Source organism: Ochotona princeps, chromosome 12 (assembly GCF_030435755.1).
Source record: "Ochotona princeps isolate mOchPri1 chromosome 12, mOchPri1.hap1, whole genome shotgun sequence".
NCBI classification, from domain to species: domain Eukaryota; kingdom Metazoa; phylum Chordata; class Mammalia; order Lagomorpha; family Ochotonidae; genus Ochotona; species Ochotona princeps.
In genome coordinates, this window is record NC_080843.1 from 28,440,919 (window position 1) to 28,462,091 (window position 21,173).

The window sequence follows — 21,173 nt, forward strand, 5'->3', positions numbered from 1 at the left end:
GAGAGGGGAGGTATTCCGGTCCAGGAGCGGGAAGGGAGGCACCGGCGGAAGCGGGGTGGACCAAGGCTTCTCCGGGGTGTCGCTCTTCTCTCCCGCGAGGCAAGATGCTCAAGTCCAAGACGTTCCTAAAGAAGACCCGCGCCGGCGGCGTGATGAAGATCGTGCGCGAGCACTACCTGCGGGACGACATCGGCTGCGGCGTCCCTGGATGCGCGGCGTGCGGCGCGGCGCACGAGGGGCCGGTGCTGGAGCCGCGGCCCCGGGACCCGGCCAGCAGCCTCTGCCCGCAGCCGCACTACCTGCTGCCCGACACCAACGTGCTGCTGCACCAGGTGCGTCGGCCGCGCCTGCAGCGGGGGAGGGCAGGGACGGACAGGGACGCCGAAGGCCAGGGGAGCAGGGGCAGCAGGCTCCAGGGTGACCCCCCCCCGCCCCGGGGCTTGGCCCTGGGCGGCGGTGTTTCCTTTTTGTTTCTTAGTTCTTGTAGTCAGCTTTTACGCAGGCCAAGTTTCTAACTCCTGGTGTCTCTTCTGCCTTAGATTGTAAGTGCTTGGAGGCCGGGGACCCGGGCTTCTGTGGCCTCCAGCTTGCGACCCCCAGGCAGCTTGTAAGTGCCTACAAACGAGAACTCTGTGGGCCGGCGTGTTTTCTTTTTCCTTTATTTTTTTTTAAGTGGCCTTATTTTATCTCTGGGAAGTTTGGGGAATGGTCTGTTGATTCTGAAAGACCTGAAGGTTGGAGTGACTGTTGTCACTTTCCGGGAGCAAAGTAGTTCCTTGGGATACTGTGTAAACTGACAGCGTGTTGTTTGACGATTGCAGTCTACAGTTGATAGAGGAAAAATGTAACTTTTCTTTTTCGCTTCTCCAAGATTGATGTCCTGGAGGACCCGGTCATCCGCAACGTGATTGTGCTGCAAACGGTCCTGCAAGAAGTGAGGAATCGGAGTGCCCCGGTGTATAAGCGAATCCGAGATGTGACCAGTAACCAAGAGAAGCACTTCTATACCTTTACGAACGAGCACCACAGGTAGGAGCAAAATCAGACTACATATCAGAACAACAGGGTTAGCTAAACTCGGGAAAGGGTTCCTGGGAGGGATTTGTGAGAAGTTAACCAGTATGTTTCCTAAGATGCTTCGTTCTAAGGTAGCTGTGCAGCAAACAGTACTAAGTGGCTCTCTAAAGTCCCCTGAGCATGGATGGGGTGGAACATTGAATAGCCATCTACTACTGCTAGGGTGTAGAGCAGGGACTGTTCCCCCGAAATGTTTCCGTTTTGAATTGGATTTCAGCACTAGTTGAACAACAGACTCTTAAAAGATGAAAATTTTCTACGTTCCTGGAGTAAATAAAATATGTAGGTGATTCCTTTTTCAGGAGCATTTCAAAGATTACTATCTTAAAACATGTTGAGGAAGATTGCATTAAGAAATTGCTTTATGTATAGGCTTATGAAATGATGTTGTCTGTTGTCTCAGATTAGTATGTGTTAGTGATATTTCACCGTTTCTCGATGTTGGCACTGTTGATACACATCAGACTGGATGTTCAAGGCTGCCTTATTCCTGTAGGACCCTTAGTAGCTTCGCTGAGCTCTACCAACTAGATGTGCAAGCAGCCCTCCCTGCTGAGTTTTAGCAACTTAAAGCGTGTCTAGACTTGGACAGGTGTGCCTGTGGAGTTCATTCCCTGATTAAGAACTACTGTTGAGGCACCTTGGCTCAACAGGCTAATCCTCCACCTACAGGGACTGGCATCTCATGTGGGTGCCAGTTCAAGTCTCAGTCCATTTCCATGCAGCTCTCTACCTGTGGCCTGAGAAAGCAGCAGGAGAAAGTGCTTGGGTCCCTAAATCCACATGGGAGACCTAGAGTTAGCTCTTGGCTTTGGATCAGCTCAGCTTTGGCCGTTTGGGAAGTGAACCATTTTGGAGGTGAACCAACGGATGGAAGATCTCTATCCTCTCTGTAAATCTGCCTTTTAAATTAACAAACAGACAAAAATAAACCTGTGTTAGAGTAGAGAGTTCTGGTAATGAAAATCCATCAGCTTGTGCAAATTTTAAAAGCTTGTACTAACTAAAAATCACTAATTAATAATAACTAATTTCTCTATTACAAATAAGATTCATTTATTTGAAAGGCTTATGGAGCTGGTGCCATGGCCCAACTGGCTAATCTTCCACCTCTAAGCACTTGGATCCCTGATTGGTTTCCACTTCTGATTTAGCTCTCTGTTAATATCCTGGGAAAGCAGTGAGGATGCCCCAAGGCCTTGGGATGCTGCACACGCATGGAAGGCCCATAAGCAGCTCCTGGCTCCTGGCTCCGGATCTGCTCAGCTTTGGCCTTGCAGCCACTTGGGGAGTAAACCAGTGGATGGAAGATCTTTTTGTAGCTCCTTCTTTCAGAAAATCTGACTTCCCAATAAAAACAAATAAATCTTTAAAAAAAAAAAAAAAGAAGGAAGAGTCGGCAGGAATGACATCTTCATCTTGCATGTACTGGTTCATTCCCCAGTGACCACCAACAGTAAGGACAAAGCCAGGTGCCGTCAGCATTGTACGCCACATGGATGTCAAGCCATCTGGGCTTGCTTCACTGCCTTCCCAGGGACGTTAGCAGGGAGCTGAATTGGAGTGGAGCAGCAGGAACTCGGAACTGGCGCCCATAGAAGAAGTCAGTGTTGCAGACAGCAGCTTTAGCAGCTGCGCCACGATGCCTGCCCCTCCAGTTTTTCATTTTTATTCTTGTATCACACATTTCAGTATTGTTCTTCTGAAGAACATAATCAGTAAAGAACTCACAGTCTTATTTCTAGCATCTACTTGAAATCCCAAAGCAGAGGAGGAGAGACAGAGGAAGATCTTCCATTGGATGATTTACTCCTCAAGTGGCTGCAACTGAACTGATCGGAAGCCAGGAGCCAGGAAGTTCCTCCAGGTCTCCCACGCAGATGCAGGGTCCTAAGTCTTTGGGCCGTCCTCGACTGCTTTCCCAGGACACAAATAGAGAGCTGAGTGGCAAGCGGAGCTGCTGGGATTAGAACCTGTGCCCATATGGGATCCTGGCGCTCACAAGGTGAGGAATTTAGCTGCTAGGCTACTGTGCTGACCCCCACATTCTAGGTAGCTTTTAGGAATTAGCTTTTGTTCTACAGTTCAAATGAAATCTCGTCAGTCCTGTAGTACATTATAGCTTGATTCAGCAAACACCCTATTTAATATCACAACCTAAAGAATAAAGTCTAATCTCACATTTTTCATTTTATGCAATAAAATGTTACTAGCCTTTTTACCATCCCATTAGTTTTATTCTTTCCTAGCAGCTTGTTGTCTTAAAAGTTTAAGTAGTGATCCCATTTATTTTTTTCTCTAGCATGAATCTCAATCCAGTCAAAAAAGGATTTAATGTTGACTTTTCACTTCAGTGATTGTTGAATATTTATGTTCTAAAATTCTTATGTGTCATTTTAAGAAAATGTCTTTCCTTTTAGAGAAACCTACGTAGAGCAAGAGCAGGGAGAGAATGCAAATGACAGGAATGACAGAGCGATTCGAGTTGCAGCAAAATGGTACAACGAACACTTAAAGAAATTGTCAGCCGACAATCAGCTACAAGTTATCTTTATAACCAATGACAGGAAGAACAAAGAGAAAGCTGTAGAGGAAGGGATACCAGCTTTCACTTGTAAGTGTCAAGGTCGAAGTAATTAATGCATGTTAACAAATACATATAGAATTTATTATCCGGATGTCAGTATTCACCTAACACTTTCATAGTCTAATATGACTATGTGATTCTCTTTTATTTTGCACTAACGTCGCAGTGTTTTCCAGCTGGAGTTTCCTAGTAAAGCTTGGCTTTCCCTTATCATTTGCAATTGACATTGGGAGTAAAAGTTCATAATTAAAGTGGACCAACTGCCTCTTACCACAGGAGCACATCAACAACTTTTTTTTCCTCAAAAAAAGAAAAAAAAATACTGTCAGAGAATATTATGCATATTTGTTCATTTCTAGGAAAGAAACTACTTGCCAGAATGATGTAAACTTATTTTTCAGGTGAAGAATATATAAAAAGCTTAACTGCTAACCCTGAGCTCGTAGACCGTCTTGCTTGTCTGTCCGATGAAGGGGTATGTTTCAGTTTCTTTATTTTTGAAAAGTGAAAACACCTTTGAAATATTAGGCTATAGTTATCATTTTTAAAAGAGCATTTTTGGTAAGCTAACAATAGAATAGCTGTTGGATTTTACATATATATGTGCATATAGGTATATACATGTATATATGTACACATGTATGTGTGTGTGTGTGTGTATATATATATATATATAAAAATGGCTATAACAGGCTTATTGCTGAATGAACTGGCTTTCTAAAATAGCTATATTCCCAGAAATCTGAGTAGGGCCTGGCCCTTTGATGATGTCCTATTTGTGTGGTGAGAAAACAAATGGAACTCGTGACTTATTTGTGAATGAGGAGCGTCTCAAGTAAAGATGCAAACAGGAAGCAGGGAGTCCCAGGATGAGGTAGCACCGAAGGGGAGGAGCCAGAAAAATGGTGACCTGGCAGTCATTCTGTGCTCAGCAACTTTTCAAGCATCTTACAAAATATCACCCTAAAGAACTGCCCACTAGTGTTGAGCCACACTGAGGAGGAGGAGTTCAGGGTGTATGAGAGTATGGATGTGGGGAGCATGATCAGAATGGTGTGTGTAACACCACTCTGCTGTCAGTGTGCTACACGGTGCAGGATGAGAGGCGTGAGGTGAATGATGGGGTCACTGCAGTAGCTGGTCTGAGAAGGAATGCACCCCGATGATTGTGTTGATAATTCTGAACCTTCATTTCCTCACAGGAGTTTATAAACTGTGTAGCCATAATAAGGTGCTAGGATGAGATCATGTCGCTACGTTAGCAGAATTCCCCTCTGCAGATGGCCGTGGTGACCGGGAAGAGCAGCTGGTGTTGCACAAGCTGAGTGTTAGGCTGTCATATGCGTATTCCATCTCTAGAACATTTCTCTCATCCCTGCTTGATTTTAACTAGCCATTTACAAAACTAAAAGGAAATGAGAAGATTTAAAAATTGAGATGGTTTTTGGAATACAGATTTAGGTTTATAGTAGCTAGTTACGTATGACAATTTTACGGAAATTAAAATTCAGTTCATCAATTATATATTCACCTTGCAAATGTTCAAGAGATACTTGTGCCCAAATCCTGTCATATTTGACATGACAGGAAGCTCTAACACTGGTTTACAAGACGGGCTGTATTCTCTGACATTGGTACTTGTGTGTAATGTGGCTGTGATGTTGACGGCTAAAAGCTAAACAAATAACAGGCTTAACTCATCTGTTTATTTCCTAGAATGAAATAGAAAGTGGGAAAATAATATTTTCTGAACATCTTCCGTTAAGTAAGCTACAACAAGGTATAAAATCTGGGCTTTACCTCCAAGGAACATTTAGAGCCAGCAGGGAGAATTACTTAGAAGCTACAGTGTGGATTCATGGAGACACTGAAGAAAATAAAGAGGCAAGTGTGGGAAAAAAACAGATTACGCGTGGATAGTGTTGTGTTCGTTATGTTCTTTAACAGTGTTTTAAAGTCTGAGATTTAAACTTGCTGGTTTATTAACTTGAAGGCAGTTGTATGGGAATTCATTATAGCTAATAGAATTAATTACTCTGTTTAGGAAATTGCTATGGTAGAAAACAATTTCTGTTAACTGAGTTCCAGAGAATGCAGTGTTGAAGATGCCGTGGCCACTTGCGTCCCCGTGTCAAAGCACCCTCGGCACTGCTGATTGACCTGCTTGTCACGCACACGTGGCAGCCTGGCTCCACCTGTTAGAGCAGTGAACCAGCAATAGAAGATCTCGGCTTCTACTACCCCCATAGAAAACTGAAAAGAAGTATAGTCCTCAAGTAGTGAGAAATGTTAAAAAGAGAAGAAATAGAGATTGCATGATGTCCAAGTATAGCTAAGCTGTGTTAGATAACCTTTCCCTGTTGCCATTAAAAATACTTGTGCACATGCTGTTTGCTGCTTTAAACAGATAATCTTGCAAGGACTTAAACATTTAAACCGAGCTGTTCATGAAGACGTTGTGGCTGTGGAGCTTTTGCCCAAGAGCCAGTGGGTGGCGCCGTCCTCTGTGGTTTTACATGATGAAGGTCAGAATGAAGATGATATGGAGAAAGAAGAGGAGAGAGAACGCATGGTATGAAGCCAGGCAGGCTTTTTAATTTTATGCAAGTTTGCATTATTATTTAACATGTCAGCTTCTTGAGAGTTAAATAAGTTTCATTGCTTTCATATTGACTAAATGAAATTAAAGCTCTATAGGCTTAATATGAATCATACATATTTGATTTTTTTCCCATTAAGTAGTTTTTTTTTTTTTTTTAGGCTTGGTTCCTCACCTTTTTTTTTTTTTTTAATTATTTATTATTTAACTTCAGTAATTACATTGTATTATGTGACACAGTTACATAGATACTTGGGTTCTCCCACCCCTCCCCAAACCCTCCCACCATGGTGGATTCCTCCACCTTGTTGCATAACCACAGCTCAAGTTCAGTTGAGCCATTAAGTAGTTTTAATTTCTGATTTGTTTAAATAGTTTAAATACAAAAAGATTTGAATTGACTATGGAATTAGAAATCCATGACATTCACATGTGATCAGAAACAGTGGGGTTTCCGTACGTAAAAATTAAAAGTTTTCTGACATGCTTTTATGAAATGCTAGAATTCCTTTAGGATAATATACTTCTGGACCCTTATATTTGACAGTTTTTAGTTATTCTGTACTGTAAAATTTATTATAAAAAATGCTTTCAGTTATTTCTTGCAACCTAAGCCATTAGAATATGCCCTTTATGTCCTTATTTGATGATGATGCTAAGTATTACATTGAGTGCATGGGGTGCTGGCTTGAATTTTGGAGGAGCGAGTCCTTTGAGAATGTTAGAGAGAAAATACGAAGAAGTCTTTTTTGCTGCTTCTAATCATAAACGTTTCTTTGGGGTAAGAAAGAACTTTGAATGAACGAATAAAGGGCCCCAGGCAGTAGTGGCCATAACCCCTTAGTGCAGAATGGTGCTAAAACCCACCTCTGCTCTATCTCAGAGCTAGGTGTGTCCTGCAACCGGAACCCGGGAAAACTTGGGTTCTGGTTACAATTAATTATTTTTGTTTGTTTTCGTTATTTTTGTAATGGCTTTTTTAAAAATGTGGAACAGTTTCCATAGCTTGGTTTGGTATATTCTTTGCTTGGAATTTTGAAGCATCAAGATTCTGTAGTTTTCATCACAATTTGCTTCTTGCATGTGTTTGCACGTATTCTAATTTTGAAGAGTGATTACCTCAATATACTTACAAGGAAAGTAAATAAGTGGGGTTTTTTTTCTTTTTCTATTTCTCAGCTTAAGACTGCTGTCAGTGAAAAAATGTTAAAGCCTACAGGTAGAGTTGTAGGAATAATAAAAAGGAATTGGAGACCGTATTGTGGTATGCTTTCCAAGTCTGACATTAAGGAGGTGAGTGAAGAGTATGTTACTGTGTCATAAGAAGTGAACAACATTTCCTTGAAGGGAAAGCAGCCTCTTTGCTGCCAGCCTTAGGTCTTTATGTCTAACATATTTTTCATGTAATTCCCTCTAGTCAAGAAGACATCTCTTTACCCCTGCTGATAAGAGAATCCCTCGCATTCGGATAGAAACCAGACAGGCGTCTACATTAGAAGGACGAAGAATTATTGTTGCTATTGATGGGTGGCCTAGAAATTCCAGATATCCAAATGTAAGCTGAAAGTATTAATTAAGTTTAGAATATTAATAATTTATGGGTGACATTGCTACTTAAATGGGAATGGGATCTATTTTTACATAGGGTTTATACCAAAATTTAGGGTTACTTCATAGTTACCTGAAAAATAGCATATATAATTTGAAAAGTTTTTGAAATATTACTGTAAATATTTTGTGATTTTGCCAAAAATTTCAGGGAAGTACCTTTGAGTGATCAAGACTGTGAAAGGAGTAGTTGACTCCTAAACTGATAATACATTCTATTTAACAAACTTTGAGCCATGTGAAGCATATTTTAAATTTCAAACTTAATGGAAAGTGATTCTTTGTGCTGCAGGATCTGGGCCTTTGTGAGGTGTTATAAGTCACTTGAGAAATTTTTTGATTTTCAGCTTTAATTTACTAAATAATAAATACAATTTTTAAGGATTTACTTGTTTTACTTGGTGGAGTTAAGGGGGGTGGGAAATAGAGTGAAAGAATTCTTCCCATCTCTTGGTTCACTCCCCAAATGGTTGCAGTGGCCAAAGGAGAGCCAGTCTGAAGCCAGGAGTCAGGAGCTGGTTCTGGGTATCATATGTGGGTTCCAGGGCTCAGGCCTTGAGCTGTCTGCCACTGCAGTCCCAGGCCATAATAAGCACAGAGCTGGATCAGAAATGGAGCAGCTGGGACTTGAACTGGCTGGCGTCCACATAGGATGGTGGCACCACAGGTTGAGGAATACCAGGCTAAACCACCACACCAGCCCCCAAAGAATTATTTTTAAGAAGCCAATAGAGTAACTTCTAGAAATACTGGGTTGGTATGTAATTTCTGGAGAAAGTAGTATATACTATAGTGTCGACTAGCTGTAAGTATTGCCTTTCTAATATTTGTTTTTAGGGACACTTCGTAAAAAACTTAGGAGATGTTGGCGAGAAAGAGACTGAAACAGAAGTCCTGCTGCTTGAACATGACGTGCCCCATCAGCCCTTCTCCCAGGCTGTGCTCAGCTTCCTGCCCAAAATGCCTTGGAGCATCACTGAAAAGGTGAGTTCACCTTGTGGAGCCTCCATACCTCCTCCTGACTGCAGAAAGCCACAGTCCCTTCTCCCCAGAAGCGTAGTTAGGCACAATACTCTGGTTTTTTGAAAAAAACATTTGCTTCTTCACTGAAGCATAAATTGTTCTAGGGGAAAGACATTGGAAAACCTGAATGTCAGATGTTTCTAGGACCTCTGGTTACGTATGATTGTGTGTGAGTGTCATTAAGAAAAGCTGCCATCAGAAGAATATGTCGCAGTTGTCCTGTTTGAGTGATAGTGAATTTCTTGGTGATGGGGCATCTTCCCAGGACATGAAGCACCGGGAAGACCTGCGGCACCTGTGTGTGTGCAGCGTGGACCCCCCAGGCTGCACGGACATCGACGACGCCCTGCACTGCCGAGAACTGGGAAATGGAAACCTGGAGGTACGCAGAGGAGGATGTCTTACCTGAATGCAATTCTGTTTGTGAGTTCATTCTGGCAGCCTAGTGCAGAAATTGGGAGTTTTTAATTTATGGGAAGAGCAGTTAAAGCTGTAGAAACGAATGTGTATGTGACAGGGGTTGAAATGCATGTGTCAGTTTAGCTGACTTTGTTACTAAAACTTCAGTGGCACATCTGCCTAATGAAGCGTACTTACATCCTTTTCTTTTGATCTTTGCAAGGTAGGGGTTCACATTGCCGATGTTAGCCATTTTATTAGACCAGGAAATGCGTTAGATCAAGAATCTGCCAGAAGAGGAACAACTGTATACCTTTGTGAAAAGGTAATGGATTTTAAACACTTTCTTTCTTTTTTTCTTTTTTAAAGATTTATTTGTTTGAAAGAGAGAGAAAGGGACACTTTTATCTGCTGGCTCCCTCCCCAGTAGGCACAACAGCAGGGGGCTAGTTCAAGCCAAGCAGGAGCCCAAAACTCCTTCTGGATCTCACAGTGGATATTAGGGGCCCAAGAATTTGAGCCATCTCTACTTCCTCCTGTTTCAGAAATTGAGCAGCCAGGACAGTGCTCCAGTGGAGGGTGCCCAACAATGCAGGTAGTGGCTTAACACACTGCACTACGAGACTGCCCCCAGCTTTGGAATTCTTTTTATTTATAGTCCTGATAAGAAGTCCATGTAGCTAATATAAATCACCTAGCATTTATTTAGGTGAGGTCCCCACGAACTTAGTGGTGAAAGGGAAAGCAGAACTCAGTCTCCTAGATTCACTGTTAGAGGTCTTCTTTGTAGTTCTTTTCCATAAAGCTTCCTCTCTGAAGTATTTTTCGAGCACCCTGCTATTTGTGTTAAGCAGAGGGCTCAAGTCTCCTTCAGTGGAGCTCAGCTTTATTTGATTATTTCCTTCTGTTACAATCTCTTGTAAACACTACTAAAATCAGACATTTTTTTAATTTATTTTTATTTATATGTTGTCATTATCTTAGTCACAAAAATCGCTTCCCCCCTTGTTTGATCAGTGCTGTTTCAGAATAGACCCGGAGGTAGATTAATGGATATGGCTGAGTAATCTGGGACTCCACCTGTATTTATGTCTTTTGCAGAGAATCGACATGGTTCCAGAGTTGCTTAGCTCCAACTTATGTTCCCTGAGATGTGACGTTGACAGGTATTTATGCACATTTTTCATAAGGACATCACAGTCTTTTTTTAAACAATCCTTGTAACAGATCCTGTCTCTCTCCCACCATAGGCTGGCGTTTTCATGTATCTGGGAAATGAACCATAATGCCGAAATCTTAAAAACAAAGTTTACCAAAAGTGTCATTAATTCAAAGGTTAGTTTTTATGTTCATGTCTAATGTTTAAAATCTGTGGTGCTTTTAACAGTTTCTGAGATTGTCTTGAAAAAGTTAAACTTGACTTACACCAGAATATTTCTGCAGTGCAAAATCTTGGGTTTTTCTGTTGTCTGTTTAGTTTTTTGATCTTATCAGAAACTAGTTCTTGTAACATTTGTTGTGTATATGAGCAGACCAAGCAGAGGGTTTCATACCCTGTGTCACTGAGTCCCTGTAGCTCAGCTTGTTTGTGTGAGTGTCCTTCGTCTTCACCTTTACTCAAGTGATGTTACGTATCCTAGTTGGTTCCAGCACAGCTAGATGAAATCCAGACAAAGAGAAAATATATTGTCTTTCTCATCCTTATCCATTTTTTGGTCCTGTTCTCCAGGTCCCCTTAAAGACTCCCTCAGTTGTTTTTTGTTTTGTTTTGCTTTGTCCCATTTCTAGGGATTCCTTGTGGACATTCAGTAGATGTCCTATACGACACGCCATTTGGCCCCTCCAGTCTTCCTTCCCAAGTGTTTGCCAGTGAGTCAGGGGTGGTGATCAGCTGAAAAGGATTTCACTTGATAGGTTGTCAAATTCTAACCTGTCCTCCTGTTTTATTTTAGCATGAGCTTAATAGTGCAGATTTCAACCGAAATGTGAAAGCAATTAAAATGTAAACCACTCATTTAACTGTTTGAAGTTTATAGCACCTCAGAGAAGAGATAATCATGTGTGGCAAGAATAGTATAGCCAAGAGTTTCTCTTCTGTTACTGCTTTGGGTTTTCTGAAATGGTGGATTTTGTGTAGAGGTAAAACTAGTAAGCCGAATTTAGCATTTGAACTCTTTTCTTTCTTAGGCTTCTCTTACATATGCCGAGGCGCAGATGAGAATTGATTCAGCAACCATGAATGATGATATTACCACTAGTCTTCGTGGACTGAACAAACTAGCTAAAATCCTGAAAAGAAGAAGAATCGAAAATGGGCACGTTTCAAAAATTGTTTTAAAATTTGTGTTAGGATGTGTCTTGACTCGTGAATCGTAATATTAAAATAACCTGTGAATTCTACCAAATGTTAGGTCAAGGGTGGCAATTTATTTTTTCTTAAGAAGATTGATTTTTTTTGTTTGAAAGGCAGAGTGATAGGGAGAGTGAGACATCTTTCATCTGCTTGTTTACTCCCCAAATCACTGCCGTGGCCATGGCTGGACCAGAGCGAGGCCAGCAGTCCAGAACCCCGTGGAAACAGGACTGTAGCTGCAATGCCATGATACAGTTTTAATATTGTAAGTTCTAAATTGGTCTGGAGCTGTCTGAAAGTAGTGTTACGGTAGCAAGAAACATTAGCTTTGTTACATGGTGGAATTTATTTCTCAAATGAGAACATAAAACTTGAAATCACTTAGCATTATGTTACCCGACACAGTACTTTAATGCTAATAGTCCTTATGACATGTTAATGGTACTGGTTTGCCCGTCTGCTCTCTTGCTTGGGTTTGTGCGGAATATACTTTTGAACTCTGCATTTCCTGCTGCAACTAGCCTCCCCAAGCAGCTCCTTTTGCCCCCTCTCCATTGTCCCCCACAACTGTTTAGTTTCTGTAGTAAATAAAAATCTGTTAGTTGTCTCTTTGTGGAAGTAAATAATAGTGATTTAAAAAGATGTATGTCACTCATTAAAATTTATGCTTTGAGAACAGAAAATACTGCAATCCCTAGAAGCACAAGAATTTAGATTTGCTTCTGCAGCGAATGCTTTCTTGTCAAATGCTTTGTTTTTATTTTTAGTTTAGTTTAATAAGCTTTATTTAGATTTATTTTATTAAGATTTATTTATTTGAAAGGGATAGACACAGAATGAAATATTTCTTTTGCTAATTGACTCCCTGAACGACTGCAAGAGCCAGGAACTCCATCCAGCTCTCCTGTGTGGGTGGCAGGAGCTCCAGCACTTGGGCCATCCTCCACTGCTTTTCCAGATGTATTGGTAGCGAGCTGGGAGCTGAGAAACCCAGACTCGAACTGGCCATATTTTGGGATGCTGGTGCCAGAGGTGACAGCCTAACCTACTGTACCACAATGCCAACCCTTAAATGCATTTTTGTTTAGTGTTTCTCCCCTCACTCTCAAGATTTATTTGTTTATATTAAAGGCAGAATTAGAGAGAGAGGGAGAAACACAACTTCTGCCTGCTGGTTTTTCAGCCCAGTAGCTGCAGCAACCTGAGCTGGGCAAGTCTGGAGTCAGGAGCTTCTTTCAGATCTCTAAAATGGGTGACAGGCCAAGGACTATCTCTCACTCATGGTGACAGGGGCCAAGGGCTATCGTCCACTACTTTCCTGTGCTCATCACTGGGGAGCTGGATCAGAAGTAGAGTAGGTCAACTGAAGTCGGCTCCCATAAGGAATGGTGGCGTCTTAGGTGATGGCTTTACCCACTGTGCCACAGTACTGACCCTGTATTTTTAGGTTTTGTAGAATGCTGAACTGTTTGTGGGGACTGGTGTGGTGGTATAGCGATAGTGGTAGTATAGTGCTCTCTGTGACACTGGCATCCCATATGGTCCATATTGGTGCCAGTTCAAGTTTCAGCTGTTCCAGTTAAGTTTCCTGCTGATGCACCTGGGAAAGCAGCTGGGCTCCTGGCTTCAGACTGACCCAGCACTATTTATTGAGGCTATCTAGAACCACACCAGTGGATGGAAGATTTTTCTGTTTGTCCTTTCTCTGTAACTCTGCCTTTCAGATAAAAAATAATCTTAAACAGAAATCCAGCAATTTGTAAAGATAATACAAAATGAGCAGATTGTGCTAAAGCCTGCAGAACAACTGCTCTCCTCTTGTTGGGTCGTGTTCGCCTTTGAATGACTCGTAGAATTTTGTGTCTGTTACTGGCTCACTTGACTGATTCATTTGTCTCTTTTTGTTCAGGGCTTTGACTCTTTCTTCTCCAGAAGTTCGATTCCACATGGACAGTGAAACTCACGATCCTATAGATCTACAGACCAAGGAGCTCAAGTATGCATTTTGTGAATAACCAATATCCAAGAGTTGTATTAAGATTTATAGTTTCTAGATATTTTCTTGATTTATTAAATACATGAAAAACATCTTTAAGTGGGGAGTTTTATGTATTTATATATAGCATATATATATATATGCTATTTGAATTTATTATTGAATGCTATTGAATTTGTTATATATAGCATATATATATATATATATATGCTATTGAATTTATTTCCTTTATGTAAATTAGAACTTTAATTTACTGTTTATGGTAAGTAAATAATCTGCCCTGGTAAATTCCTTAAGTATTAACTAATTTTTTAAGCCAAAATTATATGACTCTAAATAGGTTTCATTTCTTGTAAGTAAAGGTTATTTTTATGGTTTTATAGTTTAAAAAAAAATACTCTTTAGACTGAATCAATATGGTGTTATTTTAGGTATTAATGGAGTTGGTAAAGCCTCTTGATTTTCTTGAGTGTAAAGTAAAAGTGTGTTGTAGCCTGTAAGATTTACTTACACAGTAGATGTATGATAATGTTGTTAACAGTGAAGCAGGAAATGAAAGGGAATGAGCATGAATGAGCGATTAGAAATAGTTATGTTCTTAGAAGCATGCATGTGCACATGCATTGATATCTACACAGGAGACGCTTCACTTATCTCGTTGGGTAGAGAAGGTAACCTGTGAATAAATGGGATGTGTAACAGGACCACATTTTCTTTCCTTGATTAATATATTATTTTCCCATTTTTAGAGAAACAAATTCCATGGTGGAGGAATTTATGTTACTTGCCAATATCTCTGTCGCAAAAAAAATTCATGAAGAATTTTCTGAACATGCTCTTCTTCGGAAGCATCCTGCCCCACCCCCATCGAATTATGAAATCCTTGTTAAGGCAGCTAAATCCAAGGTAAATTCCTGTAGTTTGGAAAGTCATCTGTATTGGTGTGGTGACCTGGCCATTGCACTGAACATTCTGTATTCACATCTCCGTAAAAGTTACATTGTTTTGATGAAAAATATGCCAGTAACTTCTGACGGGAAAAAAAGATCTACAGTCACCTGTTCCTGCACGGAAGTCCTCTGCTTGGTCGAGTCTGGGACTGCCTTTGCTAGCACGTGTGCTGAAGCATGCTGCTCTAGCCTGAGTCACTGTAGCATCTGCAACGTGCAGAGCTCTTCCATGCTTTTGTCCTTTTGTACTTACGAGGCTACTTCAGAAAGTTCACGGAAAAAATGGAATCAAAGGATATTTTGGTGCAAAAAAGTTGAAATTTATGTGTAGTTTTTAAAACAATGCATTTTCCATAACTTTGAAGTTTCTCCTGTTTTTTTCTGTCTTCTTGATTTCTACCAGCTGCCTTACTTTAAGAGATTTGCACATACCTTTTTGTTTTTCAATTATAAACTCCTCTTTATGTCACATCTATAAAAGAAAGTTTATTTACTGTACTGATGGAAAAACAAACTTTGGAAAAGACACCATACCCCTGTATATGGATAGTAGATTTTATTTTTATTTTTGAAAGATTTATTATTTTTATTGGAAAGTAAGATTTACAGAGAGAATGTGAGACAGAAAGATCTTCAAGCCACTGGTTCACTCTCTTAAGTGGCCACAACAGCCTGAGCTGATCCGAAGCCAGGGGCCTCTTCTGTGTCTCGCACACAGGTGCAGGGTCCCAAGGCTTTGGGCCATCTTCAGCTGCTTTCCCAGGCCACCAGCAGGGAGCTAGAAGGGAAGTGGAGCTGCCAGGGTACGAACTGGCACCCATATGAGATCCTGGCGTATGCAAGGCAAAGATTTTAGCCCTAGTGGCTACTGCACTGGGCCCAATAGTAGGCTTTTGAAAAAATATTTTATTTTTATTTGAAAGGCAAGTTAGAGAGAAAGACAAAGACCTTTAATTCACTGGTTCATTCCCCAGGTGGCCACAATGTCCAGAGCCAAACCAGATTGAAGCAAGGAGCCAGGAGCTTTCTCTAAGTGTCCCACATGGATGCAGGGGCCCTGGGATCTGAGTGTGCTCTGTTGCTTTCCCAGGCACATTAGCAGGGAGCTGGATCAGAAGTGGAGCAGCAAGGACATGAACCAGCTCCCATATGGGTTGTCAGTACCATAGGCACAGGCTTAGCCTAGTATGCCACAGTGCCAGCCCCAGGTTAGTGGACGTTTCCTTTGGGGTAATTGTGTCTTAAGCTGCTTTTCCCTGGATCACCTGGCCAGACTCCATCTTGCACATTGAGGAGTAGCCTTAGCTGTCAAGGCCATCATTCCTCTAGGATGTCGTTGGTTTCTAATGTGCAGACTTTTGTAGCATGCCTACCTCTGTCACATGTGTCAGAACCAAATCAACTTCTCGGCCTCTGGAATTACCTCATCTGTTGGGGATTTGCTCTTGTTCTCTGTTGTCTTATGAGGAACCAGGTAGAGAACTGAGGGTTTAAGACTGTTGGTTTTACGTTTTCTGGTAAAGAAATGGTTTATCAGACCCCGGTTCTGACTGAGCTGTAGTGACCTGTAGTTGGGCCTTTCTGTCTGCTTTGAATGGATGGGAGGTGCCTGCAGATGAAACCCAGACGGTGTCGTGGGGTGTCCAGGTCTGCTTTGATCTTCTGCACCCCCTCAAAGGTTAGGCAAAGAAAAAACAGCCTCAGGAAGTAACACTGGTGTGCCTACACTCCTTCCGTCGTAGAACCCTCATTCACAGTCTTGAGGCCTCCTTATTTTGATGTACAATCAGAAAATTTAAGCTTTGCTGCACGGAACAGTAATTACTTTTCCTCAGTGTACTTCCAGTTTTCCTGTATTTAGAATAGAAGCCTAGAATATGGGGGGTCAAAAACACTATTAGTAGTTCCATCAGCTAGTCATGTTTTAGAGACCTGATGGATGATTCTGATTTAGAAAAGGTTAATGTGATGCTCTTTCCCTCCTCTTGGTTCACAGAATTTGGAAATCAACACCGATACGGCCAAATCTTTGGCTGACTCTTTGGACCGGGCTGAGTCTTCTGTCTTCCCCTATCTAAACACCCTGCTAAGAATATTGGCCACTCGCTGCATGATGCAAGCTGTGTATTTCTGTTCTGGAATGGATAATGATTTTCATCACTATGGCTTAGCATCTCCAATATATACACATTTCACTTCTCCTATCCGAAGGTATTTTTCCCTTTTGAAATGAAAGAAGATAGAACATTTCAAAGGACGTATAGTATTATTGTACCATGATTCTTCTCTGCACACCTAGATACGCAGACATCATTGTCCATCGGCTGTTGGCCGTGGCTATTGGAGCTGACTGTACGTACCCAGAGCTGACAGACAAACACAAGCTTGCAGATATCTGTAAAAATCTGAATTTCCGGCACAAAATGGCTCAGTATGCCCAGCGTGCATCAGTGGCTTTTCATACCCAGGTATTTACCTATCAGTAAATCTAGAAGGGACTGAAATTTTTTTTGCTTTTTATTTAAAAAATTGTGAATTTTGAAATGGTAAAGACTACTTTAAAGATTTGCATGCTATTTTGCAGTTATTTTTCAAAAGCAAAGGAATAGTAAGTGAAGAAGCCTATATTCTGTTTGTAAGAAAGAATGCCATCGTGGTGTTAATTCCAAAGTATGGTTTAGAAGGTACAGTGTTTTTTGAAGAAAAGGATAAACCAAAGCCACGGCTTGTTTATGACGATGAGGTACAGTATTTCTCATGCCTTTCCTTTTTGGGGAGAAGACACTTTGAAACTTTATAAATGATACTTAGAAAGGATAAAGTTAAATATATCATACATGTATGTATGATACATACATACATGAATACAGGCCAGAAAATCTGCATTTAATTACTGAATTATGGTGGTTTTCATAATTTCTCGCCTCAGGATATCTCCCCACAGTTCAGCGTTGTATTTGTGTACCATCCTGCCCCTTCTACTCGCTAACCTTGGTGGAAGCTCTTAGAGAATATGTAAATATTAAACTGGCCAGTTTTCTTGTTCTTTACTAGACAGGCAGGCAGTTTGCCATTTGAAAGGGAGAGAATCCAAAGGTTAATAAGTTCTATTGAAATCACCTTAATTAAGGAAGTGTACACAAAAAGAGGTCTTATTATGTGAGACTACTAGTATTGCAATCCGTGTGGCATGGACAGGGTTGGGGAGGGAAGTGGTACCCGGTTATTAAGAGTGAGCTAAGAGATTAGAGCGGGTGGCCAGAGGAAAGCTGCCTCTGATGAGGAAGGAAGGATAACTCTGCAGGCTCTGCAGCAGTGTATAATTTGAGCTGCTTAGGAAGTCAAATGACTGGAATTGATGTGGCACAAACATTAACAGTTATAACCCATATTCTTGTTAATTGGCTAATGTTTGATGACTCGAAAGCAGCAGCGGGACCCAAGTATAGATGTCAGTGTGACTGTCTCAAGGATATCATGTTTCTATGGCTTTGGACTGTTGCCCAACTGCAGACTGTTGCCTGCAGGCTTGACCTTGGCCCCAGAGTTGTCCAACATTGGACCATTGCCCACAAGGTTTGATCTTGGTCTCCAGTGCCAAGAGGCTGTGAACTCAGGACCCAGACCCAGTCCATCCTGCTCTTTGTTTAAAGTCAAGGTGCGTCTCGTAAGCAGTCTGCAGCAGCTGGTATAGTGGAGCTTGTTATATGGAATAGCTAGATGCTTATTAACTTTTAAATTAAATTTTTACTGTGAATGATAAATTGTGAAGAATTAGGACAGTTTCACTTATGCACTTAAAAGTAATAAATGTGTTTTATTTAGATACCTTCACTCAAAGTAGAAGATACAGTGTTCCATGTATTTGATAAAGTTAAAGTGAGAATCATGTTAGATGCATCAAATCTTCAACATCAGAAAATCCGAATGGCCCTGGTAGAGCCTCAGGTACGGCCAAACTTCAAATTTCCAGACTGTGGTGGTACAAATGGTACAGACTTAGGAACGACAGGAATGTAACTATTTTAGTTTCATGTTTGAGGGAATTCTGTATGTGTGGAAGTCAAATAATTGCATAGGAAATCCTGTTTTTTCCCTGATTTCCCTAGGCCATGATTCATGGAAATCCTAAGATTCTTCTGAAGTTCTCAAAAAATCTTCCCATTCTCCTGACTAATCCTGTTTCCCTTTGAGTGTTAAAATCTGTACCACTGAAGACAAAGTATGTTTCACCTGAAACATCGGTTCTTCATTTCCTTCCTTCCTACCTGGTCCCCTGAAGCTCTGTCAAACACGCTCTCCTTGTGTAAACCGGACCCCGGGGAGGCTGTTACAAACAATGCCTCCCACCTCTTGAGAGCAGGTCTACTGTCAGAATCATTATGATTTCATGTGGGAAACCTTTATTAATCCCTATTATGTATCTCCATTCCTACGTCATTTTAAACTTCAAAGTGGCAATGGGAAGGGAAGGAATATTTCTTATATTACACTTTAAAATCACTTGATTTCCACATTTACTTTAGATACCAGGAGTCAGCGTTCCCATGGATATTTCAAATGTGGACTGTGAACCAGGGAGAAAGAAGAGGAAGCTTGAAAAATAGCTACATTCAAGAAAAACTGGTTTTCTTTTAAAAAAGAAAAAAAAAGTTGAGAGAACACTTCTAAGCCTAAGTGTGTGTGATAAAGTATTTTAATTTTAGAAATTTGCATTTTTATTGAACTGTTGACTGTCCTATCATACCACTTTGTTTCTAGATTGAACAGAGCTATTTATGCAGAAAAATTCAATTGACTATGCATCACTTAAATAGTGACAGGAGAAGCAACGTCAGGGATCTGTACAGAACATTCACATGGAGTATTCATCTGCTCATTGAGGAACAGATTAATTTTGCATTACTTTAATATTGGTTAGGGGGAAAAGTCCTTTCTTAACAGGAAAACAGCACTTTGAGAAGGAACAGTCTTTTTAAATCTTGAAGCCACAGTGCTTGATACGTCGTCTTTGCCATCTTTACCTTACCCTCTACTGTGTTAAAGTTTAGCCTCCTGGTTTTGAATGAATCTTTAGGAGCTAGCAGGAAACCATAATGGGATATTTCGAACTGATTGGGAAAATACTTGTTATTATTACCAGGTAATAAGTGTGATCATTCCTCTTTGACTTTCAGCTCTAATTTCTCCCTAAAATAGGGAATCTACAGGTAGTACAGTAAATGTCTGCATTTTTTTTTAATTTGTAAAAATGTAACGGGTTCCATGTGTATGGATCATATAGGTGAGGGGGAATTGTATTAAGCACATAATAAAAGGAACACATTAAAATTAAAGTTTTATAATTTGGTGTGTCAGATTGACTACTTCCCTTTATTAATAATCAGGGATTACTGATGACCAAATGTGGTTACAGCATCTTGGGAACCTGTTTCAGTGGAAGGAAGATAGCCTTGTTTGGAACTGTGGCTAACATGCTCAGGCAATAGTCTGCAAACCTTCTCTGCTTTGGCCTAGGGTCGTTGTTGCAGCTCTAGTCCTCAACTGTAGCTGCAGTGCATTAAGCGGCCACACACAATATGTAGACAAGTGACCATGCTAGCTCTTTCACTATAGATACAATTTAGGTTTCAAAGAATGTTCACAAAATGTCATACCTCTGATTTCTTCCTTACCAGCCAGCAAATTAAAGGTTCTTTGGCTAGAGGCCAGTTTACCTGCAGAAAGGGAAAAGGTGACTTCCTGACAGTGTGGCCCTCCATGTTTTACCTTCCCAGATTTAACTTCCCATGTCCAGTTACAAGGAAGGCCTAACTCGGGCATTAGTCAGTTGAGCAGTTGATCGGGGGCCTCTCTCCTGCTCATCTAGAATGCTGTTTCTACTGCTAGGTCTAAGATTAAGCAGGTGACATGGAATACAAACGCCCTCCATATACATGGGTTCCACATCATTGTCTCAACTAACCTTGCATGAAAATACTTGGAAAACAAAAGCTGTGTTGTTATTGAACGTGTACATTATTTTATGGGTTATTGCAAGCAATTTGTGGGAAGCCCATGCACTTTTTATCTTCCACAAACTTTACGTCATGTGAGGCGTTGTAAGTGATCTAGAGAGGACTAAGTAGATGGAACGGTGTGTATGTTCTCGGCTGACCCTTGAACATCTGCAGCCATTTGTACCAGTGCAGGATGCACCCTTAAGTCAGCTCCCTGCAAGTACTGAAGGCTGCTTATCTACACATGAACTCTAAAGCCCTAGTGAGTGGGCAGAGTATGATTACTTTTTCTAAATTTCACTTATTTAGTTGAAACGCAGAGTGACCGGGAGACCTAGTTAACTCCCCAGATCCTGCAACAGCCTGGCTGTCAGCAGGAACTCTATCCAAAAGCCCACTGTGGGTAGCAGGAACCCAGGTATACTTTATCATCTTCTGCTTTCTTAAGCATGTTACCAGGGATTTGGATCAGAAGCAGAGCAGCCTGGAGCTAAACTGGCTGGTTCCAACATGGGGTGCTGGCATTGCAGTTGCTGTACCATAAATGCCAGCCCCAGAAGGATCCTCTTTTTTAAAAATTTT

The 21,173-nt window shown here is 41.0% G+C and overlaps 1 protein-coding gene across 4 annotated transcripts in view; it reads left to right on the forward strand.

Moving 5' to 3' along the window:
• The window catches only part of DIS3 (DIS3 homolog, exosome endoribonuclease and 3'-5' exoribonuclease), a 22,870-nt gene continuing 1,697 nt past the window's right edge, over positions 1–21,173 (forward strand). Inside the window, exons 1-22 of one of the 4 annotated variants that reach the window (XM_058670661.1) lie at positions 63–332; positions 540–607; positions 872–1,029; positions 3,498–3,691; positions 4,066–4,139; positions 5,381–5,548; positions 6,072–6,236; positions 7,443–7,556; positions 7,681–7,818; positions 8,709–8,855; positions 9,160–9,276; positions 9,517–9,618; positions 10,395–10,459; positions 10,544–10,628; positions 11,481–11,608; positions 13,556–13,642; positions 14,392–14,548; positions 16,589–16,803; positions 16,892–17,060; positions 17,177–17,335; positions 18,418–18,540; positions 19,119–20,342. In XM_058670661.1, coding sequence (XP_058526644.1) covers positions 209–332; positions 540–607; positions 872–1,029; positions 3,498–3,691; positions 4,066–4,139; positions 5,381–5,548; positions 6,072–6,236; positions 7,443–7,556; positions 7,681–7,818; positions 8,709–8,855; positions 9,160–9,276; positions 9,517–9,618; positions 10,395–10,459; positions 10,544–10,628; positions 11,481–11,608; positions 13,556–13,642; positions 14,392–14,548; positions 16,589–16,803; positions 16,892–17,060; positions 17,177–17,335; positions 18,418–18,540; positions 19,119–19,199 — 2,838 coding nt within the window. In that variant the 5' untranslated portion in view covers positions 63–208 and the 3' untranslated portion in view covers positions 19,200–20,342. Of the gene's footprint in view, positions 333–539; positions 608–871; positions 1,030–3,497; positions 3,692–4,065; positions 4,140–5,380; positions 5,549–6,071; positions 6,237–7,442; positions 7,557–7,680; positions 7,819–8,708; positions 8,856–9,159; positions 9,277–9,516; positions 9,619–10,394; positions 10,460–10,543; positions 10,629–11,480; positions 11,609–13,555; positions 13,643–14,391; positions 14,549–16,588; positions 16,804–16,891; positions 17,061–17,176; positions 17,336–18,417; positions 18,541–19,118; positions 20,343–21,173 lie in introns of those variants that run through there. The other 3 variants (XM_012926835.2, XM_004577430.4, XM_058670662.1) reach the window with 3 other exon arrangements.